Consider the following 27,049-nt stretch of genomic DNA (forward strand, 5'->3'; position numbering starts at 1 on the left):
GTTCCGCCACACGCCTCGGCCCGCAGGACGGACCCCCCTGACGGCGGGGAAGACTCACGGAGGCGGACAGGTGTGTTCACGGGACGGAGCTTTAACTTAGCGTGGCCTCGTGAGGACGGCTCTGCGTGTCGACTGACAGGGGACCACCAGAGGCCAGTTTGACCCAGAGGGGACATGAGCTCCTAGGGGAGGACACAGAAGAGTGGGAGCCCCTCTCCCTGACGAAGGACCCCGGTGTACGGTCCAGGTTTGACCTTCCCAGGTGGGAGGCAGACGAGGAGCCAACCTGGCGGCTGTTTCGTCAGGATTCGTGTCGGAGGCGAGTCCCCATGTGACTGGAAGCTCCAGGCCGGGCGAAGGAGGCGGGTACCCCGCCCCGCCCGGTGCAGGGAGATGCGGGGAGATGCTCAGTGGTCCTCGGGGGAAGTGTCTGACTCGGGTGGCTGGGGGATTGTGGCAGAGGGCACAGAAGAGCCGGGAGAGGACAGCAGACACACCCCTGCCCGCCCGAGGTCTCAGGCCCGGAAGCCGAGCGTCCCGAGGATGGACGTGCCATCCTCCAGCAAGGCCCCTACCCCGAAACCTGCAACGCCGTCGAGCCATAAGATGCGATAACAACAACAAATAAAAGAGCTTCGTGCCTCCTGCTCTCCTCTCGGCCACACACGCCCTCGACCAATTAAAAATTAAAGGCCACATGCGCCCTCCCCCGGCCCCCGCCCCGAGGCCGGCTGAGGGCCGAGCAGGCCAGGCCCGGCCACAGACGGAAACTGCCCGGGAGGGGATCCTGTGGTCTGCCCTCCGAAGCGAGCCCGTGTGCAAATTGGCAGGTGGAATTTGCGCGCGGAGATAAAAGGCTGCATCTGGGACTTTGAAAAAAAGTTGTTTAGATGTTTTTATTGAGTGCAGAAACAAGAGAATGGAAAAACAATTACATTAATAAAAATTATACGAATTAACTTCGAAACCGCGGTCGCGTTTGAAAGCTACGACTTCCACCGAGGTCCTCCCAACGGAATTTTACGAGCTGTTTTTTCTTTCATTTTTAAACCCCGCTCAGTGAAGAGCCTTCTAAATTGCTGTTAACCGCATCATTTTCAATCCCTCGACCGTGATTTCCCCTGTGCTGGGGGAGGCTCCATCTTCCAGTTTACAGACGGGCGGCGTCAGCTGTTGGGCCCTCGGGTTCGTTAACGCGAGCCTGCAGAAACTGGGCAACAGTGACCAAAGTCCCAAGGAAGGCCTGATGCTGTTAGCCCCTCCGGTTTCTCGGTGGCCCCTCTCCAGGTCCCACCCCCACCCTTAACCCAAAAACATGGAGGAGGGCGAGAAAAATCCCATTCATAGCAATGAAATGTTTGAGACTAAGGGGAGCGCCCTGGACCGAATGTCTGTGTCCCCCAGATTCATACGGTAAAACCTCACCCGCTATGCGACGGTGTCGGGAGATGGGGCCTCCGTCAGGCGACGTGGTCGGAAGGGCGGTGCCCTCAGGAATGGGGTCAGATCGACAGGAAAAGCAGCGGCGGGCGCTAGGACTCGGCGGGGTCTAGACACATTCGGAAGGTAAAGCCGGAAGCACTTGCCGGCGACTGGACCTGGGGTGGGAGCCCCGGATGGCTGCTGGGTTCGGGCTTCACCAGCTGGAGAAGTGGGGCTTCCGTTCACCAGGATGGGGAGCCCGCGGGGGAGGAGTTCGGGACTTGCGGACATCTTTCAGACGTTTCCGGAACGTCGGGTCTGGAACGTGTGCTACCGGCCAGGGCACAGGTCGAATAGCGTCCCGTAAACGAATGTGGGGACCTGGCAGGCATCCTGGCTGGACAGCCCCACGTGGGGGTGGTCCGCACGGAGATGGCTTTTCCAGCCCCGAACCTGGACAGGCAATGACAGGAGAGAGACGGGACTGAGTTAGCGCTGACCGTGTGGCCCAGGAGACAGACTCAGGAGGCTTACAGTTCGCGACGGGGGCCCAGCCACTGGTCTTCAGTCCGCCCGAGTCTCAGGGGGCGGCCTTCACTGGCCATGACAAGGTGGAGCCCCGTCCTGCCATGCCAAGGATGGCCCAGGGACCCTTGGACACGAGTCCCACCCCCAAATGTCCCACCTTGCCCAGGCGCCACGCCGTCAGAGGACCTGTCACTTTTCTGGGTGCACACAGGCGACAGAGCACGGGTCTTTCTCCCTCTTGGGGTGCCCCCCCTTACGCAAAGCCCCAGGCTTGCTGACCAGGTCCAGCCACCTCCAGTTCGGGCCAGATTTCGGGCCCTGGGTGAAAACCCGAGACTCCCCTGGCCTGTGAATCATTTCAACGCTTTTCTAAAACCAGAACGAATTAACCGCCCCCCCGCCTCAGGGACCCAGTACGGCCGGCCTCGAGGACCTGCTTGCCCTCTGGGTGGAGGGGCAGAGAAGGGAAAGATGGCTCTTGCCCCTTTGGGTTTAGCGAGAATGCAGATTACCACCACGAAAATCACCCTTCCACACACGTCCGTCCGGCTGCCCGAATCATGAAAAAACACCGTATCCATCAAGGAATAAACAATTCTCCCGCTTAATCAACTGCTACAAAATATATAAAAATGGGGGACGTGGTAGAAGTAACAGGGAAACCGCACAGACACCGGGGTCCAGGAGACCTGGCAGGGCCCGGGGCCGCCTGGGTGACGGTCTGGTTAACGGCCACGCGCCCACGTCACCGTCCCAGCTTTGACAGACCTGTCGCGGTTACGCGGGACGGCACGGGGACTCTCCCACTATCAAAGATGAGTCTTCAACAAAACGTTTGTTTAAAACGTTTTAAACATAAGCAGAGACCCTCAGCACTTAGAAAAGAAAAAAAAAAGTGTCTACGGCAACCAAGTAGGGTTCACTCCACGGAGTCGGTGGCCATATACAGGAAAATGATTTATCCTATTAGCATGAGAAATAGTAAAAGGTCATTCAATGGTCACGATGGGTGTCAAGGAAGCATTTGAAAGCAGTCACTATTTAAAAATTCGTAGGACAGGTTTTATTCTAAACATGATGAAAGTTGTGGATTTAAACCCGAAAGCCACTGTTCCTTAAGTGATGAGTCATTAGCATTAAAAATCGGAATCGTTCCTGCCGAGTGCCCCGTTGAGTGACCACTCTTAGTTTAATGTAAAACTAGAAATGTTGGTGCAAGCTATTTAATAAGAAAAATAAATGACATGGACATGCACGGCTGGGCGGCATACAGTATCGACTTTGTTCTAGTCGTGATTACAGAACTAGAAAGGCCATCGAAAGTGGCGGCGAATTAATTCCGGAGGAGATGGCGCACAGGAAAACACGTTAACGAACAAAGAGCATCTCACGTGAATATCGCGGGGCTAGAAGACGCATGGAAAACAGGAGATCTTAATAACAATAAAGAATCAAGTAGTCGAGTAGCCATTTATTCGGGGACAAAAAACACTTGCTCGAAGGCCATGGCCTCTCTAATAGGAGAAAAAACAGAACTTCTCCCACTCCCGTCAGGGAGGAGCAATGTAAGATGGCAAGCCAGTCCCAGGAACACACGAGAGCCGACCGCTAACGACTCAAAAAAAATCTGTAATCCGCTTGGTAAACGGTGGAGAGCCTGAAATCCGCCACGTGGGAGTGTTCACACCACGGAGCTCAGCAAAAGCCACGGAATCGGGCCTTTCGGTCAGGACAGCCGGTTTTCCTGCCAGGGCATTAAACGGGCTTTTTATTGGTATTTTATGTAGTGTGATCAATTGTGAAAACCCGAAATTCCTGTCGAAGGGAGTATGCGCGGGCCCGTGTGTGCACGCACGTACGCGAGCGTGTGGGCGTGCACTCTAAACAATTACAGGTGAAAGGTTTTTACGTAAAAATTATTTTAATTTAAAACGCTCATGTAAAAACGTTAAAGTTAAAAATAAAAACCTGCGTATGAACACGGAGTTAAGTCTGACGGTGATACCGAAGCCGCTTGTGTTTGTCTTTTTTTGCTCATTTTTATGCTCTGTCATAAACATGTATTACTTGAATGATGAGAAAATACGTGTTTCCTTTGTCTCAGATTTAGTTTAAGAAGCTAGAAGAAAACAGAATAGCATTTTCCCCATCTGGGTACAGAAAACAAAATCTGACTAAAGAAAATGGAAACATCCCATTGGAGACAAGACACAAGGGTTTGAATATGATTAAAAAAAAAAAAAAGGAAAAAAGGAAACCTCTTATGTAATCACGTGTGTGATAAAATAGAAAAAAACGACAGCGTTGGGGAAGCGTGATCAGCCTAAGCAAAAAGCCGACTCTCCGTGGAGATGAAGTGTGTTGCTATGAACGACACAAGATCGATATCCAGTTTCGACTTAACAAATAATCGAGACGAAGAAGAAAATATAATTCACACGCCAGAAAATTCAGATAAATCAGCACATGGAAAAATGCAAAGCTTCTTCGCCAGCAATGAAAGAAATAAACTCTAAAAAATACAAAGCATCATAAACCCCCGTGAGCCCAGCTGAAAAAAACTAAATCATAAGACTCTGTTGGGGGCGGGGATTAAGGGAAAAAATACCCCCCCACACACACCCTGCCGGGGCCTGCCGAGGTCTCTGTCAGTCTGAGTGTCAGGACAGACTCCAAGTGTCCTGACAGCCTTTTTGTCTCAGGGAGGGAAAGAAGACGAGCTATTTATGCTTTTTAATATCCCGTTAGGAAAATAGGTTCTGAGGCAGAGTTTCCGGAACCCTGCGAAAGAATGTCACTGCATGTGACATGAGACGTGTTCTGGTCACAAACGGGCACAGGTCTGGACTGCAGAACTTCTCAGTGCCTTTGCGAATGTGCCCTGTGATCTCCCGCGCGTGGAGTCTTTACCCAATTAATCTGACCTCAGACTCTTCTTTCTTGGACGATGCCATTATTGACATCCCACAGAGCACTAGGCTACTGGAAATCGCGTTGGGATTAAGCGAAGCGTCTCATAGGGGATGCTATTTACAGAAGTGGAAAATGGAACACCCTGGGCTGGCCCCAGCCTAGGACAGGTTACCCCACCAGCTGCGTTTAGAAAGACTCCTTGGAGGGTGAGTTCCCTCTCGTCTGCCAGTGACACAAGCAGGCTCTTCAGACTTCTGCTTGAAGCCACTACGCAAAGACGGGAACAGAAATCGAGCCCTGTAGCTCACCACCAGGGTCACCACCGCTCAGGGGTCTCCACTGAAGTGAGAAACGGACCGGACTGCTTTATCTCTAGTCCAGAGACGTTATCTAAAGTCACATGGCCTGCTGAAGTCCGTCCGGAAGGTACGCTTGGCGCTCCGTGTCTGCAGAATCCCTTTAGCTTTAGAAAGGGGAAATGACGGGAGCTGGGTCTCCAGCGACGGTGTCGGCTCGACCCCTGACCCCCCAGTGTCAGCTTGACCCCCGACCCCTGACCCCACCGGTGCGCGAGTTAGGGTCGGAGGTGTGCGCTGTGTGAGCTCGTTCATGGCTTGCTCAGTCTCGGGCTCTGCTGGTTTGCTGGCCTCCAGTGCCCCAGCAAGCTTTCCCATATGAAAACGGCCAACCTTCTCCAAGCCAGACAGAGGGGGAGACGGGATGCACCCCAATCCGGTCACATAGCGGGGAAGGTCGAAACAAAGAAACAAGGATAAAACCAGAACATCGAACGCTATAGAGATGCCAACGTATAACGTATATTCACAGGGCGACGGGGGTGGCCGCAGGCCCAGGGGGGCCTTAGAGGCGCAGAGAGGGCGGGAACCCCCGGCTGTGGATAGTGACACCCCCGCACCCCCACTCCATCCCCCATCCCACCCATCACTCCCCTGTGCCTCCCTCACCCCACCCTGCCCACTTCCCATATTACACACGCACACGCACATGTACACATGCGTGCATGAACATGCACACACACTCACACATACACACAACACTCATATGCACACGCGCGTGCACATATAAACATGCACACACACATGCACACATTCACGCACGCATGCACACGTGCATGCACACACAGTCTGTCTCTCAGCAGCCTCACGCTGGTGATTTAGGAAGCGAGGAAAGTGTGTAAAGCGGTCACTAGCCAGAAAAAACCCACGCGCTCCTGGCCGCATCCGAATGACCTCGGCCATCAGCAAGATCTTTGGGGATGAACCCTGAACCCAGAATAGCCATCCCTTGGTCCAGCGTACCCGTGCAAAGCCCCACGCTGCGCGGGTGGGATGGGCCCCTCCTGCCTTACGAGGCTCACCTCGGGGGCCTGGGTGACGCCAGAGGCCACGTTTAACAGAAACAAAACCCGCCGGCACTGTGCGCTCAGAACCAGACGGTGCGCAGACCAGTGACTGGCGCCTCCAAATCCAAAGGCAGCCATGACGGGGCTGGTGTCCCCGGGCCTGGCGGACACAGCCTTCCTGGCCGGTCCCGGCCTCAGGAGTCAGTGTTCGCAAGGCCAGCTTTGGTGGCTGCCTCTGGGGGTCACAGGCAGAGGCTTGTAAGTGTATCACATCAACTGCCTGATCCCTCAAACCCAAATAACAGGCCGAAGCCACAGAATCGTCTCCCAGACAGAGGCCTCTTGCCCAGCGCCCCCGCAGACACCGAGGAGGTAGAGGGCCGGCACCCTCTGCAGAGGGGAACGCCCTCGTCCCCCGCATTTGCCAGGGCCCCTCAGTGGTCTCCTCTCTCTCCTGTTCATGTTCTTTGGAGGGGGTTTGTGCACTGGAAGTCAGGGTCCTGTGGCCAGCGGGGACACCGGCAGCGGCTGAGGGCACCGGGGTCCGCCAGCCGGGGCGTCACTTCCCAGGGTCCCCCGTGGTCCTGCACTCTCATCCGGGCACCTCAGCCAGCGGCGCTCGGCAGCCAGGACCCTCTGCGTTTTTACGGTTTTCCAAGAGCTGCAGGCTCTGGTCTCTAGTGGAAAACCTCTGGACGACAGAGACCACGACTCAGGCATGTTTGGCCTCCATCCAGCTGCCCCCAAATAGCTGACAAACAGGGCAAGACTCAAACCAAGGCCTTGGCATGTAAAAGGATCTGACTGCCTGTTTCGGGAGCTGCAAAGACCTGCCATCCTTCTCCTTCTCCCTACCTCTGGCGGGTCGAATGCCCCCCCCCCCTTAATTAGATGTCCACCACCCAGCCACCAGAGCCTGGGAACACGACTTTATTCAGAAATAAGGCCCTTGCAGAAGCAATCAAGTTAAGGGTCTTGAGACAAGACCATCCGGGATCATCCAAGTGGGCCCCGAATCCAATGACGAGTGCTGTTCTAACGGACAGAAGAGAAGACACCCAGAGGTGAGGGCCGAGGGAAGGGGGAGGCAGAGAGTGGAGGGATGTGGCCACAAGCCAAAGGACGCCCGGAGCCCCGGAAGCTGGAAGACGTAGGAAGGACTCTCCCCGGAGCCACCGGGGGGGGGGGGGGGGGGGGGGCGGGGAGGAGGAGGAGGGAGCAAGGCCCTGCCACACCTGAATTTCGGACTCTGGTCTCCAGAGTGTGAAGAACAAATGTCTGTCCTTTTGAGGCCCTGGTGTGTGGTCCTTCGCTTTGGCAGCCTGGGACTCGCCAAGGCCAAAGAAAGTGAGGCTCGTGCTGGAGGGATGGCCACCCAGCCCAGCCACCCGCCCCGGGGAGCTCAGGGATCCTCAGCCTGCCGGCCCAGCTGCCACACTGAGGTTGCATTTTGCTTGAAAGCTTCCAGCTTTGTCTTTGGGTCAGAAGGTGACTAGACACCTCGGTCGAGAGCGGCAAAGGACTACGGATGCCCAGAGACCCGGGGGCAGGAGGGCGCCATCCGGGCTGGCGGGTCCAGGAACCCTCCCTCCCCAAGAGGCTACAACCTGTACCTGGGGTTTAAGCCAGCCTCCCCGTCCCCTTCCCGCCCCCTCCCCGACCCTGACTGCAGCAACACCCTGAGGGCAGGCTGTGTCCTGCCGCGGGCTGACAATGCCAGCAGCTCCCACCCAGCAGCTCCCCCCCAGCAGCTCCCGCCCAGCAGCTCCCACCCAGCAGCTCCCACCCAGCAGCTCCCACCCAGCAGCTCCCGCCCAGCAGCTCTCCGTCTGTGGTTTTTGACAATTACGCCTCCTCTTTCCTCCCAGCTGTGTCGCTGGCCCGCCCCTTGGGCCGATTTCACCCGCAGTTCCTCCCCTCTGTGCCTGAGCAGAGAGCGGCAGCTCCTTTGTGCAGTAAGCGACATGGACATGCTCGGGGCCCCATCCACCCAGAGACCTCTCCCACCCGTAGGACCCAGCCCACTGACTCTATCTGTCCCTCAAGCTTGCATCGACATTCATGCCCTTAATGAATGCGCTTCCTTTTTAAATCAACTTTCTGATTCTTTGTGCAGGGTGAGAAGGAAGACGATTAATGTGGTTAAGCTTTTTACAAATGCATTTATAAGTGCATTCTAAGATTTAAATCTCACATCCACACAGCTCAGGAGAAGTCAGCAAATACAAGTGAGTTTATAGACCATGAAGCCATTTTAAAACTTCTCTCTCTGAATATAAAGTGAAACGTTTAATTAATTCCACATACAGCATGCATCACATGGCTCGAGAACAAATATATACATGAATGAAAACATTTAAAATGCCTTGATGTATGCCTGGCCCTGTGCTAACTGCTTCACACGAATTACCTTAATTACTCTTCCCAGCTGCCTCAGGAGAGGCACAGTCATGTCCCGCTTTACAGACAGGGACAGAGATTTGCCCAAGTTGCACAGCCACTGGCAGAGGCAGGTCTGTGTGTGACACCCTCGTCCAGTCCCACAAACGTGGTGGCAAATTTCCCGACATCTTGAGAAAGAAGGGACTTGCTGGTGCGTGAATTCTTGGAGAAGCAGATTCCTACCCTGATCAGCGGGAAAGGCCTCTGGCACGGTTCCGAAGGCGCCTGGGACACATGGGGCCCAGCCCAACACTTCGGGGTGTGGGTCCGACAGCTACCAGCGCCGTGAACTGGATAAAGTGACTGTGCCCGTTTCCTCACCCGTGTTGTGCATGTGGGGGGCGGGGGAACCCCTTGTAGAAGAAGGGAGGAGATGAGGGTGCGGACCTGAGCGAAGGCTTTTTCTCCAAACCCTCCCGGAGACGGGGTTCGGAGCAAAGGGGCAGGCTTCCCTTACGCTGCGAGGCTAGGGCTGTTCCCAGCAGCCTTCCCTGCCCCCACGGCCATCCTGCCTCCCAGCAGCACTCTGACCAAGCCCCAGTGCCTAGAGGTGGCAGCGTCAGGAGGGTTTTCAGCATTCCTCTGACTCAGCCAAGCCTGGGGCACCACCATGGGCCCCAGGAGGCAGAGGCCAGCGTCCTGTTGGTTAAGGCCAGCTGCCCAAGATGCGGTGATGCACTCCATTCTTTATCTTGAGCTGCCCCTCCGAGAAAGGACCCTTCGTGACTTTTTAAAACATAGTTATGGCCAGCTTATCGGTGCCGTCCTCTGTGCTAAGCCTGGCCTGAGCCACAGACCGAATCTGAATAATAAAGAGAAGAAAACGGTCGGACAGCTGCAGCTCCTTGTCGGTTCTCTGTCACTGCTGGGAAATCATAATGGTCACCGGTCCGGTTCGGTCACGTTCCTCAGATAGTCACCCTATTTGCGGATGGCAGTGAGTCCTGGGCACGCTTCCTGCCTGTCTTTACAAATGAATATGCCAATACGCCAACACTGAAACTCTCCTTATTACGTAAAAAAAGTACTCCGCGGACACTTGGTCAGCGACAGGCCATTCGTACGCCCGGCGTGGACCGCCCAGGCACTGTGGCGGGACCCTGCGTCCGCGCTCCGCGTCCTGGGAGGTCCGCATGCGCGCCGGAGTCGCGAGTGCGCGCCTTCTCCAAGCCTTACGGTAAACGCGGCGCGCGGAGCAACCACGTGGCGGCAGAACCGAGGCCGGGCGGGAATGCGCGGAATGCGCGGAGTGGCCCCGCGCTGCTCGTGAGCCAAGGCCCTGGTGCCCGCAACGCACGTTCTGGCCTCTCCTCTCTCCCCTGCCCCGCAGCACCCCAGCCCCGGACCCACCGCCCAGGACCGCAGGGGCAGGTCGAGCCCCGCACTAGCACGCGGGCGAGGCTTGGAAACCGAGCGCGGCCCATCCAGCCCCTCGGACCCCACGCGCCCATAACTCCCAGCGGGTCCAAACCCGTGTTCCCCCACCAGTCCCGGCGGTGTGAAACCGAGGGGCGCACAGGGAGGGTTGCAGGGCGTTAGGTATGCAACCACCCTCCTCGCACCTGAAAAAAGTCCCTCCCCTGCCCCTCCTGGCAAGTTTCCAGGGCCCCAGAACTTGGAAGAGCCCCATAATCATGACCCCCCAAACGCCACCGACTGTCCCTCCATCCACCCCCAGGGCGAAGGACGGAAAGTCGCGTGTGGCAAGGGCAGAACGAAGCCTACGAAGGCACCAGGATGCGGGGTCCTCCCTTCGGACAGTCTCCAAGCGACGAGCGACGAGTCCTACAGGCGAGGGAGGGGCCTCGAGTTCTTCCCAGCGGGCAGGGGAGCGCCGCGGGGTCAACTGGGGCCTTAGAGCAGGTCCTCCTGGAAGGTCCGGTTCCCACCAGCGGCACGTGTCCGTGGCCCCGCGAGTCTCCGTGGCACTGCTCCGGTCACGGAAGACGCAGGACGGACATGGCCTGCTAGGCCATTACCCCCCCCACACACACCCCACCCCGCCTCCCGCCCGATTTGCCTTAGTGTAGGTGGTCATTTTGTCAACCTGGGCGCCCACTCCGCGGACACTTGGTCAGCGACAGGCCAGGAACATAGCCAAGAGGCCAGGAGACTGCCGGTGGGGTTGGGGTTTTGCGTTGCTCAGGCACCAGGTGATGCGTTTTGAGAGGCGGAGGTCAGGAGTTAGGAGCTTTCACCCCCAAAAGTGCACCTTCTCCCTCGGAATCCCGGAGGCAGGGGAGCCGGCTCCCCCTCCCCGCCTCCCTCCGCCCCCCCCACACACGCCTGTTGGAGCGTGCTTTTAACTCCCGCGCACACCTCGCCGAAGGCCTTCAGAGCTGTGGAGGGTGTCCCGACCCTGCTGCAGCCTGCCGGACAGACGACCGGGGCTCGGGGGACGGGGGTAGTCTGTGTGTGGGCTGAAATTAATTGATCAGAGGCGGGAACGCACCTCTGCGGCTTGGGGCGGTGGGAGGTGCGGCTGCCCCGGTGCCCAGCTCATGACTGTCCTGGGTGGGCGCCAGGGTCAGAGGCCGCAGCTTGGGAGCGCGGGGGATCCGCACCGCCTAGGCCCGGCCGAGCTACCGCAGCATGTAGACCGCCACGCGCGCCCCGAAAGAGAGCTGTGTGGGGGAAGGGGAGCCCGAGAGTCCCCGGAACCCCGCGGCCCTCATTCGGAAGCTTTTTCCAGGACGACTTAAGGGCTTAACAACGGAAAACTCGCGGAGCCGGAGCCAAGCCCTTTCAAGTCGCCGCCAGGTATGCGGCTGCAGGTGACCCCACCTGGACGCGCCCGCCCGTCCCCCGCCTGTCCTCTCTGGGGAAGGCGGGTGCGGGGGGTCCACACCGGTGGAAGATTTCCACTGGGCCCTGCACCCTCTCCCCAGAGCCCCCCCGCGAGGCAGCGCGCAGCCGCGGTACGTTCCAGGGTCCGCGCCGCGGCGCGCGGGTTGCTGAATGAACGCGCTCCCTTCCCCCGCTTGAATGAAGGTTCCCACAGCCAGGGACGGTGGCGAACACGCCTGCCGCGGAATTCGCCCTCTCCGGGCCGACGATCCGCCCTGACCGTGTCACCCCAGTGGGGGCCCAGGGGCCGAGGACAGCGGGAAGGTGATTGAAGTTACTTTTGCATTTCCTTTCCAACCAACGTGGTTTCCCTGCCGATTGGGCCGCTGGCCCTTTGTCTCCAAATGGTCACCAAGAAATAAGCGCAGAGCACTTTAAATGAGCCCAGAATTCGCAGTTCCTGATTCGTGGTGGGTTTTCTAAAGGCAGTGCAAAATTAAAACTGCAGCAGAACAGTTTTTAAAAGTTGCTTTTCTCTTTGAAAAACAATTAAAATCAAAATGCGTCTTCTACTCTCCTAAAAGCTACAGCCCTCAAGGGCTCGGGCCGTTGGCCCCCTCCAGGGCTCGGAGGAACGCAGATCTGGGCTCCCGGTGGGGGCTGGGCGGCCGGCGCTCCCCGCCGGGCCCCACATTCCAGCGCCTCCCCCTGCGGGTTCCTGGACGGTTCTTCACGCTCACTGGCGGGGCTTGCACTTTTGCGCCCGTCCCTGAGCGGGGAAATCAACGAAGTTCCTCGTTGAGATCTGCCCGGTCCGCCTAGTAACAACGCCGCGCCCCCATTGGCTCATGCTAATTCCAGTTTCCTCTGCCTTTCTCCCGGGTTGAGGGGGAAGCTCCCTCCTAGACCCGGAGCCCGATTTACCAGAGTGGGCGAGCCTCTTTTTGCCCCGCTGCCCCCCACCGTGTCCGGCCCACCTCGGCCGGTCAGGGACGCACGCAGGGCTTGAGCCCTTCGGGACAGAAGCCGCCGGGCGATAGCGCGCAGCCCCATAAATCATCTGGCGGCCGCCCGGTCGGGATTTTATGAATGAAAAAGCAGCCCAGCAGCCCTCGTGCGCAGGCTGATGCTGCGAGGCTGCGGCGTGGCCGGGGCCAACGCGAGCGTGGGTGCCCGGGAAGGGGGACGCGGCGGTGGATGCTCCCTATTCGGGCCACCCACGACTTCCAGGGCGTGAGCCGGGAGGTCGTGGACCCTGAATTTTAGTAACCTTAATTCCCGGCGGGGGAGGGGCCGCGGGAAGAATCAGTTCTAAAAGCGGGGGTGTCTTGCCTTGGTGCTTGCGCCCTTGAAAAACGGAGGGGGGCTTTTTTTTGTCGGTTTTCTTTGAGCCTTTACTGCTAGGGGATACGATGGTTTCATGACACTAAACTGGATTCAGAGGATAGTAAATGAGCAGTTTTCTTAATTTAAGGCAGGTAGAATAAAAACTAAAAAATATGTTAAGGTAGGATAAAATGTCCTTTAAAAAAAAAAAAGCACTAAAAAGACCGAATCTAATAATAAAACACTTTATGCATTCTTTTATGTCTCTTAAGTTTGCAAAAATATTAGGGACCCTCTCATATAACCACGAACATATATAGATTTTGTTTAAAATGATCAGATCAATAAATCCATTTCCTTAATTTATAATTGTCCTAATTTTTGTCATCCCCTGCCGCCCCTGCCTCAGGCTCATAAATGCAGCCCTGGGCAGATTCTTAGGGTGAAAAGATGCCCACACTTCCAACAGAACCAATTAGGAAACTTCCGGGGGTCTTGTCCCAAGCAGAGAGGCGACTGATATCTCCAGCGACTTGATTTATTTTTTAATTTAAAAATGAGACAGGACAGAGACCACTGTTTTTGCTGCCTTCCATTCGGGGTGTTTTTCTAGCATTTAAATTGCCGGGAGGGGTGGGTAGGAGTTTGGGGACCCCTGCAAGGATGGGCTGGCCAAGGTACGAAGACAGCCCGCAGATCCTCTGGGCGAGGAAGACAGGATGAAGGAAATGCCGGCCACCATCTTGGGCTGCTGCTGGAATTTTCAGGCATTTATTTTATTTTATTTTATTTTATTTGTTGAGCGAGCGCACGCTAGACTGAAATCTCTTAAACGTTTAGGGTTACCCCGCTGGGCGTTTGCAACGACCCCCCTGGGCGCCGGAACGAAGCCTCCAGCGGGGTTCTGGGCTCTGTCCCGTGTCTCTGAAGGTTAAATGGTTCCTGAAATTTACACGTGTTAATGAAAATGAAAGAAGATGTAGACGCTGAGATTCCTTGGCCGCCTCTCCGCCCGTGGGTGCCCTCGTGGCGTTCTCGGAAACGCGCCCATTCTCCCGGCTCGAATATAGGGTGTCGCCAAGTCCGGAGAGTGCCCCCCCTCCATATGGTCTCCCCCCAGCTGCGTGTGGCCGCCCGCCCTCCTAGTTGTCCCCCTCTGCAGGCACCTCCACCCCACCCCCAAATACCGGGGACCCATTCCAAGAGAACAGCCCCCCCCCCCGCGCTGCACCCCTCTTCCACCGAGGGGAGAAAGGCTGCCTCGGGGCGATTTGCATTTCTATGAAAACCGGGCTCCGGGGGCCACTCCACCGCGGGGCTCTACCCCTCGCCGCTCCCCGGCGCTCGGCGCCCGCGCCCCCTCCCCCTGAGCCCGCCCCCTCCCATTCTCCGCCCGGCTTTGATCTCTGCTGAACAACAGTAACGTCACACGGACTACAGGGGAGTTTTGTTAGAAGTTGCAAAGTCCTGGAGCCTCCAGAGGGCTGTCGGCGCTGTAGCAGCGAGCAGCAGCGTCCGCGCGCTCCAGAGAGGGGCAGAAGAGCTCGAGGGAGCGCAGGGCGCAGCAGCCGCAGCCGAGCGCGGACCGAGTCCCGACCCACCGTCTGCCCCAGGCTGCCCAGCAGAGCCCCAGCCATGGCACACCAGCTCCTGTGCTGCGAGGTGGAGACCATCCGCCGGGCGTACCCCGATGCCAACCTCCTCAACGACCGGGTGCTCCGGGCCATGCTCAAGGCGGAGGAGACCTGCGCGCCCTCGGTGTCCTACTTCAAGTGCGTGCAGAAGGAGATCCTGCCGTCCATGCGGAAGATCGTGGCCACCTGGATGCTGGAGGTGCGGGGCTTCGGGCGGCTCTCCGAAACGCTTTTCCTGCAACTTGTTGCCCTCACTCACATTTCTCCCATCTCGCTCCCATTTCCCCACCCTAACTTTGAAGTTTGCCGGGGTCGTGATTTTAAAATATATAGATGTGGTGGGTATTTTTTTGAACGAGGACGGGGCGGGGGCGTTAGAAATTCCTTTTCCTGAACGGGGTGGGGCGGAGCGGTGGGGAAGGGGTCCCTTCGGGGAAAGGCAGTGCCAGACGCACCCCAGTTGGCTCGAGGGTGCGGGCCGGTAGGCTGGGCGCTCTTTGTGGCCCCCGCTTGCGCAGCCCCCGCCTGCGCCTCTTCTCTCGGCCCCCGAGCCGCCCGCTCCTGGGGAAGGGGGCACAGATTTGATTTTTTAAATTAATATCCATGGACACGTATGCAAGGGCCGCTCGTGCCAGTATTATGCGCCATCTTTGTTCTTTTATTGCAAAGCAAAAGTGCTTATTAATAATTGGGGGCAGGGTGGGGGCGGGGAGCGGCCGGCTGGGCGCTGGGGCCGGGGCGAGGGGCCGTGCAGACGCCGGGAATCGGCGGGAGGGGCGCGCGGACGGAGCGCGGGTAGTTTTGGGGGGACCCCGCACGGGAAGGGGGGCCCTTTGTTCAAGCAGCGAGTCCCGGGGCGCCCTGCACGCCCAGCCTGGGCCAGAGAGCACGCCGCGCTGCAAGGTCGCGTGGCCCCCAAGACGCTGGGAATTGACCCTCGTCTGCAGGGGTCTCGGCTTGGGGGACCTGTCTGGAGCGAGCCAAGGGCTCAGGTCACATTTTCGGGCTCTCAGTGTGCGCCTGGGGTGCCGCAAGTATTTTAAAATAATTTTTGAAAGTGCAGCGTGGTGCCCTTGCGAGAGTGAAACGGCGCTCGCGCCCAGGGGGAAGGGGGCACCCTGAATTTTAATTCCTGGGGCTCTCCCCGAAGCCTTCGACGAGCTCTCGACCCTTGGATTGGGTAAAGGGCCGCCCGAGGGTCATTTTCAGGTTTTTTTTATGTACCCAGTTATTTTTTTTATATTTTTAAATATTTTTTGAAAAGATGACGTCTGGGGAAATGCGGCGCGGCGGCCTGGGACGCCACCTTTGTGTCTCGCAGGCGCTGCGGGCGCGGCGCTCAGCCGTGCGGCCCCGCTCCCGATTTGGTGCCACCCTGGGCCAGACGGGCCCCAGAGCACCCACCGGGACCAGAGACCCCAGGGCCGGCAGCCCGCCCGCGGCGCGCGACGCCCAGCCGTGCCCGCTCCCGCCCCCACCGTGCCGGCCTCGCGCGGACTTTCCCTTTCAGTTTCTGGGTGGGTGGTTATTGGGGACACTCGAGGGAGGGGGCGCGTCACCGGAAGCGCCTGTCGCCCCCTGCCCGACCCTCCACGCCTTCGGAGACCCGCGGCCCGGGTGCCAGCGGGTTGGGGGTCGCGGGGCCCCGCGGAGGGGGCCCGGCAGCGCGGTCATGGCCCCGGTGCCCCAACAGGTCTGCGAGGAGCAGAAGTGCGAGGAGGAGGTCTTCCCGCTGGCCATGAACTACCTGGACCGCTTCCTGTCTCTGGAGCCCGTGAAGAAGAGCCGCCTGCAGCTGCTCGGGGCCACCTGCATGTTCGTCGCCTCGAAGATGAAGGAGACCATCCCCCTGACGGCCGAGAAGTTGTGCATCTACACTGACAACTCCATCCGGCCCGAGGAGCTGCTGGTAACCCGCTGCCCACCGACGCCCCCTCGGCCAAAGGACCCCGGGCGGGGAGGGGCAGGGGGCCCCGGCCGCTCGCCCACAGTCCCCGCACCTCTCCCGTGGACCCGGCGGGCCTCACCGCCCCCTCCGGGCCGCCCCACCTCACACTTTTGCTCCGACTCCCACCGCCTCTGCGCCCCCCCAGCGCGCCAAAAAGTGGGCGGCGCGCGCCCTCTAGCGGCGGCGGCGCGCGCTAACGACAAGGCCTCGCGTGCGTTTCAAGTGGGGGAGACTTTTTTTGTCTCCACTTAAGTTTCCTCTTAATACTGAGCAGGATTCTTTTCAAGTTGGCACCTTCACTCTTTTGATACAGGATCGCATGTTGCCCCTCACTTCCTGGACCCCAGCATTCCCATCCCTTCTCTCCAGGCCCCTCTCACCCTCCGCCCTGCTACCAAGGGGCCGCCCTGCACCTCTCTTTATGCTTGTTCACCCCCTTTCCCCCAGCAAATGGAACTGCTGCTGGTGAACAAACTCAAGTGGAACCTGGCCGCCATGACCCCGCACGATTTCATCGAGCACTTCCTCTCTAAAATGCCGGTGGCCGAGGAGAACAAGCAGATCATCCGCAAGCATGCGCAGACCTTCGTTGCCCTCTGTGCCACAGGTAGGGCACGGGTCCCTGCGGGCCCGGCCACCCTGGGTGCCCCTGCCTGCCCTCTGCCTCGGTTTCCCCACCTGAGCCGATGGCCCCTAGCGCCCTCCCGCTCCCCGGTTCTGATGAGCAGAGGCCTGGGCTGTCGGCTGGACTGGTGGAGGAAGGTGCGGTCCTCCTGGGCGTCCGTGGGCTGGCAGGCCAGTGTCCACTTCCGGGGCGTCTGCTCCCCGCCTCCTCCCCCACCCCAGGCCTTTCCCCTGTCCTCAAGGAGCCTGAGCTTTGGGGCCCCCTGCTGGCCTCTCCCTGGCTGGGCCACCTGCCAGGGGCGCCTCCAGGGGCGGGGACCGCAGGCCTGCACCACGTGCTCAGGCCGCCAGCTTCAGCCTCAGCCCTCCTGCGGGGGCGGCCACCAGAGCAGCCCAGCTGCCTGAGGCCCTGCCAGGGGCGCCTCTGCCGAGCCCTGGGAGGGGCTGGGAGCAGGGGGCAGCCCTCCCTCCCCAGGCACCGCTCTGGATGGTCCCTGGAGGCCGCTCCCTGGCCTTGCCCTGGTCCCAGCCTTTCAAACCCCAGTGTGCGTGCATGCGCACACACACACACACACACACACACACACACACTCACACACCCCCCTAGCGATGCCTCCAGCCTCCCCCGGCCCTCCCCAACCAGGCCCTGTGAGCACTTCCCTCCCCCACTCGGATCACACGAGCCGGGCCCCTCGCCGGGGACGCCTGCCTTCGTCCGCCCAGCTCCACCCCAGTCAGGCCTCAGCCATCACAGCTGTTCGGGGCTCACTCTGGGAAACCTGAGGGCCACACCTCATCAAAGGGGGACGTTGGTGTCTTGCGACCTGGCATCTTGCTGCACCCCGCTGACGTCTGGGCGCTTTGCCGGCTGGTGTTTCTGGGTTAGGCACGAGCTGGGAAGAGCCCACTGCCCTCCCCACCCTCCAAGTGCTTCCCAGCGAGGCGTGCGGGAAAGATGGAGGAGCCAAAAGCGGCGTGGGCCTGGACGGGTCTGGGGGGGCAGGGGGCGCCCCTCCCAGGCATTCTGGCTCCAGCCCTTGGGCAGGGGTGGGCAGCCTCCCCGTAGTCCCCTCGGGCAGTCCGCTCAGCCTCCGGGGCCAGCCCGGCCAGCGGGCAGGGAAGCTTTCTCTGGCTGAGGCGCCTCCAAGCGGAGAGGCTTCTGGAGACTTCCAGGCAGCCTTTTATGGAGCCGAACGGGGTCTGGAGACATGACAGCGTTTCCTGGAGATAATGCACACCCTCCCCGCAGGATAGCTGGGGTGGCCTGGAGCTCCCCCTCTCCCAGGACCCCAGGGAGGGGACCAAGCCTGGGGCAGAGGCTGCGAGCACTGGGCACGCTGGGGGCAACCCAGTTTTCACACACGTCAACTCCGGGGGGCCCTGTTGGGGGTCTCAGACCGGAGTTGGGGAGCAGCGCTGCCCGCCAGGTCCCCAGAAGACGCTCCAAGTCCTGGTCCTGACCGTGCCCTCGGTCACAAGCGGCCCTCCCTCCAGACGAGAGTGCCGTGAGTGAGGCTCATCCACTGTGTGAGGTGGGCACGTGAGCCAAGGTCCCAGGAGGCTCCTTGGCCCTCACATGGCAAAGATCTCACCGAGGGGGGCTGTGGTTCCCCTGCGCCCCAAGGCCGGGCTTCGTGAGGACCCGCTGTGCACACACGTTGCCTACGCAGCGCGTGTGCGTGTGCACACGTGTGCACGGCAGCGCTCCTGGTGCCGCGGCGGGTCACGCGGTCTGAAGACGCGTCTCAGAGCTCAGTGGAGGGTCTCTGCGAGGGTCACAGGGTCGGCAATGTCACAGCTCCAGTGTGTCCCACTGGGCCCTCTACGACTGGGCAGTGAACAGGCACGACTCTTGGGGCTTCTGGGCTGCTCCTTATCTCGGCACGAGCCCCCCCCCCACCACACACACACACACACACACGCCTCGGTAGGGGCTGGGCTTCAGAAGCGAGCCCCGCCAATTACCTGTCCCTCCTTGGCGGGAGGGGGACCTCTGGCCCGCAGCCCCCCTGCGAGCAGCCCCCACTGGCCGCAGTGAAAAGCCCGGTCATTCAAGGCCCCGGGTCCCAGGCTGGGAGGGCCTGCTCCCATTTAAAGGGTGAGAGGTGGCGAGCCTTGTTGGGGGTTCCTTTTAAGTTTCAGCGCCCAGAAGCCGGGGCCTAGCTGCCCTTCTCTCCGGCCCCCAGGCTAGTGCCTGCTCCCTTTAACAAGGCCACTGGGATGAAGTCTCCGATGGGCCGTGCACCCAGTCCCCTCCCGTTCAGCTCGCCTGAGCCCCCTACTCCCCGGCACTGGACGGTGGGAGGCGAGGCGATGGGGACAACGAAGACCCCACGCTCGGCCCTCGCGAGGACCCAGCTCAGGCCGAGGGCCCCCTCCAGGTCCCCCACGAAGATGCCGAAATCCACAGCTTCCCCCCCCCCCCCCCGCCGATTCCTCACAAAGACAGCCTTTGGGGGCCACCAGTGCCATCTAGTGTCCTTAGGTGTCCCTCCTTTCCACAAGCTGTGCAGGGCCCTGCAGCTCACCCTCGGGAAAGGCCGAGGGTCCCACCCCTAGCTCAAGGCGCAGGGCTGGCATCAAGCAAGGGGACACCCTTCCCCGCCCCCTCGCTTGGTGGACAGTTCCCTGCGGTGTGGGGATGAGTGTGCTGCCACCTGGCGGGTGTAGTGATGAACTAACACCTGCCCCCCCCCCCACAGCGCCCGTGTGGAAGAGGCAGGTGGGGGCGCCTGCAGGGGACGTCCTTGCAGCCCTGCAGGCGTTTTGTGGAAAAGCCACACGAGGCTCGGTGCTAACAGGACCCGTGTGGCGATGTGCTCTCTGCAGAGGCCTCGTACTTGCCGGCCGGCCCCTCCCCTGTCAACGGGCTCTGGCCTGCCCGGGCCGCGGGGAGCCTGGGGAGCGCCCCGCCCTGCCCCTGCTCACGGCCGCCTTGCGTCCCTCTCTGCCGCAGACGTGAAGTTCATCTCCAACCCGCCCTCCATGGTGGCCGCAGGGAGCGTGGTGGCCGCGGTGCAAGGCCTGCACCTGGGGAGTTCCGGAAGCTTCCTGTCTTATCACCGCCTCACGCGCTTCCTCTCCAAAGTGATTAAGTGTGACCCGGTAGGTGACCGTGGGCGCCGTCCCTGCTGGGCGGGGGTTCTGCCTGGCCCTGGGCGGTGAAGCTGCAGTGCCAAGGCCCCCAAAGGTGGCCAGGTGTGGGGTCGCGTGGAGGACGGGCAGGGGCCTCTGTCACCCGCCTCTCCTGAGGGTCCTCAGTCCCCCCCACCCCGGCACTCCCGGAGACCACAAGGAAGTGGGGCCGCGAGGTGGGCCCACGGCCCGGGGGGTGTGTGTGCAGCCGGGGCCCCGGGGAGCTTTGTCTGGGCCTCAGTGTGGGTGACCAGTAGTTGCGTTCATTATGGCTCCGAGCGATTCCTGCCGTGAACGCCGCAGTAACTCTTCTTAAAAATGCCACTGTTTTATTCCCGACTGTTTTTCTTTCCTTAAAGAAAGAATTAAAATGACAATGACTGGGGTCTGTGGCATCTATAAATTAAATTAGACCGCGTGGTTGGTGGGTCATCAACTATCCCTGGGAAGGAGTGACCGCCTTGACCCCAGTCCCGGTCTGCCCTCCGGCAGCCCACCCTGGAGCATTCCGGGGGCTCCGCGGACCCCAGCCAGGTGCCACCTCACCCGTACGACTGAGGAAAGGTAGGGTGTGAGACAGACAGACACCTGCTCGTCCTCTGGCCAGCAGCGCTCGGCTGCCGGCCCGTGTGTGTGCCCAGAAGCATCCTCGCCCAGAGACGGGGGCAGCCCCTGGACGGGGCGTCCCCTCTGCCCCTCGGGGCTGCCATCGCACCTCTCGGGAGGCCACCGGGAGAGGACCAGCCACCTCACAAGAAAGGCCAGCACCAGAATGCTGTCACAGACAGAGGCAGGAAGCGACCGCGTGCCCCACCATGCAGAGAGGCCTTTTTGTTAGACCCGCAACAAAATGCCTCACAGCTGACAGACGGGGAGACACCGGCTGACGCTGAAATTTGTCGGTCTGGTTACCCAGTGACAAACGTCGCTCAGCTCAGTCACAGAAGGCCCTCGGCGGCAGGGGCCCAGGTGGCCTGCCCTTCCCAGGGCTGGCCCTCAGTGGCCAAAGCCGGCTCGTCCCGGGAGAGGCGCAGGTGCGCGTGGGCTGCTGGGAGGAGGAGACGAAGGCCCCGGTGGCCGAGGGGAGCCCTTCCCCGCACCCCTCTGCTCTCTGCCCCGGCACACGCCCCCAACCCCGAGTTAGCAGGGGCAGGGAAACCATCGCCCCAAGAGCTGCCGGGTTGGGGGGTGCGAGCCATCAGGCCGCAGGAATGGAGCTGAGGCTGCAGTGGGCGCCGGCATTGGGGCCCTCCGTTCCTCATCGGTGGAATGGGGCTGCTCACGCCTCCCCTGCCTTCCCGGCTACCGTGCTGACTGCTGCAGGCAGGGGGGGCGGGGCTCTCCGTGTGAAGGCCAGGAGCCCCGGAACTGGATGGTCCCGGGGGGTCGCTCAAGCCCTCTGGCCTGGCTCTGCTCTTGGGCAGCAAAGCCCCACTTCCGGCCTCAGTGGTTAGGGTTCCAGCAGCACCTTTCCTGCGGGCAAGGCACAGGCATGGAGACTTGGTTCTAGAAAGGAACCCCCAGTATGGCATCCTGGGAGCTAAGAGAGGTGGCCCCAATACCTGGAGCCAGCCTCTAGCCAGGCCCCGGGGGCGGAGGCCACGTGGCTGCTAATGGCGTCCGCCCTGAGCTGGACGCAAGCCAGATGTGAGGATGAGGGGGATGAAGGGTCCCGGTCCCACCAGGCCACCCAAAATGCCTTCTCAGTCACGCACAGCCTACCGCCTTTGCCAGCCATGGCAGACGTTAAGTCCAAAGAACAGGCCCAGAGGGCAGTAGCGGGCCTGGCGTGGCCAATGGGACTCGGGGCCCTGCTGGGGACTCAGGGACAGGCGGGGAGGGGAGGTGGGCGCATCTGCAGGCACAGCCTTGTGCTCTCCAGTCCTTAGTGGGGCCGTCGCTGCCCACATGGCGTGTGGTCTCCTCGGGTCAGGGGCGGCTGGTGGCCCAGCGCAGCCCATGCCGCCCTGTCCTGGGGTTCGGGGCAGCAGCTCGAGCTTGGCCTCCCCCCGACAGCCCGTCTCCCTGTCCCGTCTTCCCAGGACTGCCTCCGGGCCTGCCAGGAGCAGATCGAAGCCCTGCTGGAGTCCAGCCTGCGCCAGGCCCAGCAGCAGAGCCTGGACCCCAAGGCCACCGAGGAGGAGGAGGAGGAGGAGGAGGAGGCCGACCTGGCCTGCACCCCCACCGACGTGCGGGACGTGAACATCTGAGGCCGCCCGCGGCGACGAGGGGCCAGCCCAGGGGCCCCAACTTGGCCACTCCTCTGCAGGACCCCGAAGGGAAAACTTCACGCTTTCCTTTGCTCTTCCTCCCTCCGCCTCTGATTTAAGCAACAGAAAAAAGTACCCCAAAACTATCTTTAAAAGAGAGAGAGAGAGAGAGAAAATAGCATTTGCATAACCCTAACCTGGGGGAGAGGGGGGGCTGTGCCACAAAAGTAGGATTTCTACCCCGTGATTAACTAGTTAGTGTATTGATGTGTTTGCGTCTCGGTGTGGTAAGGGCAGCATTAACACAAGGAAACAGTCTGCAGGGGAGGGTTACATTTCATTCTTTATGTGTTTAAAGCAAAAAAAAAAGAAAAAAGAAAAAAAAACTTAAAAACTTAAAAACATCCTAAAAAAAAAAAAAAGTAGAGAAGTTCCACAAACCATTTTTAAAGTAGAAGAGGGTTTTTAGATAGAAAAACGTATCCTTGTGCTTTTCCTGAGGGGCACAGCTTTAAGGCGGTTCTAGGCGTCCTGTACCTTGCTTGCTCATGCATGTAGTCACTTTATAAGTCGCCTGTGCGTGTTTATTTTATTTCGTAGGTAGGCGTGTAACCTCTTCGCCTTGTTGACGGCTGACGCGACCTGTCGGTCAGAGTTAGCGAGCAGTTCGGCATCACTCGGCGCTAGTCCTTTCTGCCTGTGGACGCGGCTCCCGGGCCGGGTGTCGGGCGCCGGCCACCTGAGCAGCGGGCAAAGCCAACTCTCCGACCCGCTGCGTGCGCGACTATAACGCAAAGCCGCCATGGCGACGTGGTAGATTCTATTTTTATAATCTTCATGTGTTCGTAGTTACCGGTTTAGGAGATGCTGGGTGTTCACGCGACGGACCTGCAGCCTGCTCACATCCGGGCGAAAGCCGCGGCTTCTTTGTTCGTTTGTTTCCTTCTCGATATTCTAAAACCATTCCGTTTCAAAGCACTTTCAGTCCAGTAGTTGGAGGAAGGACCTCGTGTGTGTGGAGCGGGGAGCGGTTTCTCAGTGGAATGGTTTGGGATGTTCACGGACGTGGGTTGCGGACAGAGTTGCAAGGCCAGGGCATGTCACTACGGTGTTCGCGGAAGGGGCCGTTTTTGAAGGCGAGGTTCCAGTCAAGGAGAAGAAAATGTGCATTCATTGTCCCACTGCCAGGATGACGTGTTCTTTTTTTCTGTAGAGAAGCTGGAGTTTAGGGATCCTTTGGTGCCAACTGGTGTGTGAAGGTAGGGGCCTTAAAGGTTTACCTAGAGGACGCGTAGCTTCAGGGTTAGGAAGGTTTTAAACACTAAAATATATAATTTATAGTTAAGGCTAAAAAGACTATTTATTGCAGAGGATGTTCGCAAGGCCAGTATGATTTATAAAGTAATGCAATCTCCCCTCAATTCCAACACACACATGCGTACCCACGGCGTACCTGTTGTAGGTTTGATGCAGTCGATAAAAGTCGGGTCCTGTTACAGGCGAGGGAAAAGAATCCCCAGGAAAAGAAAAACACACACAAAGACATGGATTCGGCCTGTCCGGCGTGCCCCAGAGTGATCCGATCAGCGAGGCATTGGAGCTGGAAGAATTAGGGTGCTCGAATCAAGTTCATGTCCAGTATGCTCCGATGCCCTGCCCCCCGCCTTTAAAAAAATGTTAGCGACCAACAGACCATGTGCACGTCTTGGCTGTGGACCTGGTGATCACGCTGTAGCTAGGGAGTACAGAAGGGAGGGGGCGCGCCCCCCAGGCTGGTGCTGGGAGAGGGGGCGGGGCGGGGAGCCTGCGGGGCGGGGCCACGAGGCCCGGGCTGCGGTTCCGCTTTCTTATTCGCTGCTACCGACGACGAGGTCCCGGCGCGGTCTGGAAACCTTCGCATCGCTTCTCCGTGTGTCTCACATTGTTTTGCTGCTATTGGAGAATCAGTTTTTTTTGTTTTGTTTTGTTTTACAATGTCATATACTGCCATGTTCTCGTTTTAATTTTCTCATAGAAAAAAAAATGTATTACGGATGCCTTTTTTTTTTTTTTTAAATGTGATCGGTTTTGACTTAATGTGATTACTGCTCTATTCCAAAAAGGTTCCTGTTCCATGATACCTCATGCTTCGCTTAGCCACGTGCAGCCCAGGCTCTGCCTGGCCCTCGCCTCCCGCTTCAGCAAACAGGCACGCGGACGAGATCCCAGGCAGGCCCGGCGGGGCGGGCTCCGGGCCGCGCGCGGGCGCCCGCCCCTCCCCGGCGCCGGTCCCGCTGGACCACCCTCTGACCCAGCATCCGCCCTCCTAGTCGCTGTTACCGCTGTCCCGTTCTTTGCGTGTAGCTATGAAAGTTGCATTATTATTATTGTTGTTATTGTTGTTGTTGTTATGGTAACAAGTACGTCGTAGCGTGCCACCGTGGTGCTGTGCTGCCGGTCACTTGGCGTGACGGGAACGGGCCCTGCAGTCGCCGGAGGTCACGGGTGCGTTGACGTGGTCACGCGTGCTAGCGTCCTATCTGTCATCCCGTTCGTGACAGCAGGATACTACTTTAGAGAGGCCCCGGCTGCCCCTGAGGTCTGCTAATGGTGCTGTGTGCCCGAGTCACCTAGCACGCTGCCAAACCAAAAGGATCTGCCTCCCCCGCCCCGCCCCCGGAGGCCGCAGCGGGGTCGCCCGTGTGCCCCGGGGCCCCCAACACCGCTTCCGCTTACCTCAACCCCGCTGGCTGCAGCGTCGTCGTCGGAACCAAAGCGGGCCCATGAGGGGACGGTCTGTCCTGGCGGGGGGTGGACACTGTGCTGAGAGGCCGGAGGCGGGCCCGGGGTGGCGGCGGAGCCCGTCCCGGGACCAGCACCCCTGCGAGGGCCGGCCGGGCGGGCGGGCACGCGGGTCGGCGCTTTTGGCCGCGCACAGCAGCACTTCGCGGCACGGACACGAACCTGGCACGCTTCCGGCAGAACACAAAACACAAATGTGCAAAGTCTAGAAATAAAATTGGTGAAACCCCAGCGCGGTGTCTGCCTGTTTCCTGGGGCGCAGGGCCCGAGCCGCTGCATCCTGGGCTCGGGGAGGGCGGGGGTGACAGGCAGAGTTCCCAGGCCCTTCTGGGGGGGGCGGTGCTGGTGCATCCGTGGCCTCTCCCCACCGGATGACAAACAAGAATGTCTCTGACACTGCAAGGTGTCCCCTGGTGGTCCTGGAGTGAGCGATGCGCTCTCGGCGCGGGACGGGGGTGCACTTGGGCCCTGAGAAAACTCGGGAAGGGACTGCCCGAGGCTCCGACCACCTGAGACGACAGCTTCCGGCCGGGTGACGTGACTGCCTGTCACCAGGCCTGCGGATCGGGACCATCGTGCACCCACGTCCTGCCAGTCCGCCCTCCCCGGTGACTTGCAAATGGGAAATGAAGAGCCGGCATTGCCCGTGCGCCCGCCGCCTGCCCTCGTGAGTCACCCGTGAGGTGCCCCAAGCGGCGGGAGAGCTCGGCGCCTGTTGGCGGCCTGTCGCATGAGCCCGTGACCTGGGAGGCCTGGCGGACACCCGCGACGGCGCCTCTGGGCTTCAGGCACACTGCCCCCGCCAGGTGGGGAGTGCGCTGGCAGGCGTGGGACGTGGCAGGGCCTCTTCCCAGAGCCCGAGGGGGGACCTCCATGTGTCCCCGCCCCCAGGGCTGCCGGAGAGTTCACTGAGTGCCCAGGCCACATGCCAAGGATGCCGCTACCTGTCAATCCGCATTGGCCTTTGTGAAGCGCCTGCAGTGGACCCACCTGCCCAGGAGGGTGTGCCTCCTCCGGTGACTCCCAGGCCCCCGCGGCCGGCAGGCGGCACCAGGGCTTTGGGGAGGAGGTCCGGTGCAGAGGGGAGTCGCTGCCTTTCCCGTGGCAGCCACATCGGGGGGTGGGGGTGCTGAGGTGAGACCGCCCCAGGGTGCCTGCAGGGCGTTCCAAAGCGGGGTCCCACATGGCAGGCAGCCATCAGACAGCCCGGGTCCAGGTCCACACCGTCGCGTGGCCCAAGCCCCAGAAACAAGCCAGATGCGGGAGCAGGGAGCCAGAGTCACCCCCGGAGTGCACCATGGGGCGAATGGTGGCTGCCACTACGAGGGCCTCAGGGCATCAGGAGGAGCCATCCTGGACGAGGCGATGCCAGGGGTGTCCTGTGGAGAGGAAGCCCACAGAGGGGGCCGCAGGGAGGCCGCGGACGCGAGCAGCTTCCCCGTCGCTGGCGGCTGCCGGGCTCGGGGGCGGAAGGCGAGAGGCCGGCGGGGAAGCGGCCCCGGGCAGGGCGGAGGCCAGGGGAGGCCCTGGCAGGACGGGCCCCAGGGCCCCCAGGAGAGGAGTCTGACCTCTCAAGCCATGGCGTCCCCTCGTGAGATGGCAGGGAAGGCCTCGTGCAGACAGTGAAAATAAAACCGGGCTTTTCAGGGGCTTCTGAGACAAAGCCAGGGTCACTCCTGCGCCCCCTTTCGCTTGGCCCTGCTGCCCCTCATCTGGGCCCGCCCAGCCTCCCAACCAGCTCTCTACCCCTGGTGGCCCCACCGCCCTGTGCCAAGCCCTCCTGGGGCTTCTGGCCCCTCTGGCAACATCGCAGGCCCCGGGACCTGACCCCCATCTTGCCCCCTTTCTCCCCGCCTCCATCTCCCCAGCCTCTGGCCCCCCTGCCCGCCCGTGGGACTGCAGGGCACACTGGACTCAGCCTGAAGCGTCCTCCCCT

The 27,049-nt window shown here is 60.2% G+C and overlaps 1 protein-coding gene and 1 long non-coding RNA gene across 2 annotated transcripts; one reads left to right on the top strand and one right to left on the bottom strand.

Moving 5' to 3' along the window:
- Positions 1-877: 877 nt before the first annotated feature.
- Positions 878-9,737, bottom strand: LOC118602987. Its single transcript, XR_004951059.1, has 3 exons — positions 8,637-9,737; positions 1,426-1,875; positions 878-1,201 (listed from the first exon to the last, which is right to left on the bottom strand). It is a non-coding gene; the product is annotated as an uncharacterized LOC118602987 (long non-coding RNA).
- Positions 9,738-14,228: 4,491 nt separating this feature from the next.
- On the top strand, positions 14,229-25,344 carry CCND1 (cyclin D1). The gene is made up of 5 exons (XM_016131604.2): positions 14,229-14,614; positions 16,109-16,324; positions 16,811-16,970; positions 19,944-20,092; positions 22,165-25,344. The coding sequence occupies exons 1-5, from the start codon at positions 14,417-14,419 to the stop codon at positions 22,330-22,332; spliced, it is 891 nt and encodes a 296-aa protein (XP_015987090.2). The 5' UTR covers positions 14,229-14,416; the 3' UTR covers positions 22,333-25,344.
- Positions 25,345-27,049: the final 1,705 nt, after the last annotated feature.

This window comes from Rousettus aegyptiacus, unplaced genomic scaffold, assembly GCF_014176215.1.
Source record: "Rousettus aegyptiacus isolate mRouAeg1 unplaced genomic scaffold, mRouAeg1.p scaffold_m13_p_5, whole genome shotgun sequence".
Taxonomy (NCBI): domain Eukaryota; kingdom Metazoa; phylum Chordata; class Mammalia; order Chiroptera; family Pteropodidae; genus Rousettus; species Rousettus aegyptiacus.

Bases quoted from the DNA above. Each gene is read 5' to 3' on its own strand.
- CCND1 (XM_016131604.2), top strand. From the start codon at position 14,417: ATGGCACACCAGCTCCTGTGCTGCGAGGTGGAGACCATCCGCCGGGCG. The intron at 14,615-16,108 runs GTGCGGGGCTTC...GTGCCCCAACAG, and splicing joins TGGCCACCTGGATGCTGGAG to GTCTGCGAGGAGCAGAAGTG. The intron at 16,325-16,810 runs GTAACCCGCTGC...CCTTTCCCCCAG, and splicing joins TCCGGCCCGAGGAGCTGCTG to CAAATGGAACTGCTGCTGGT.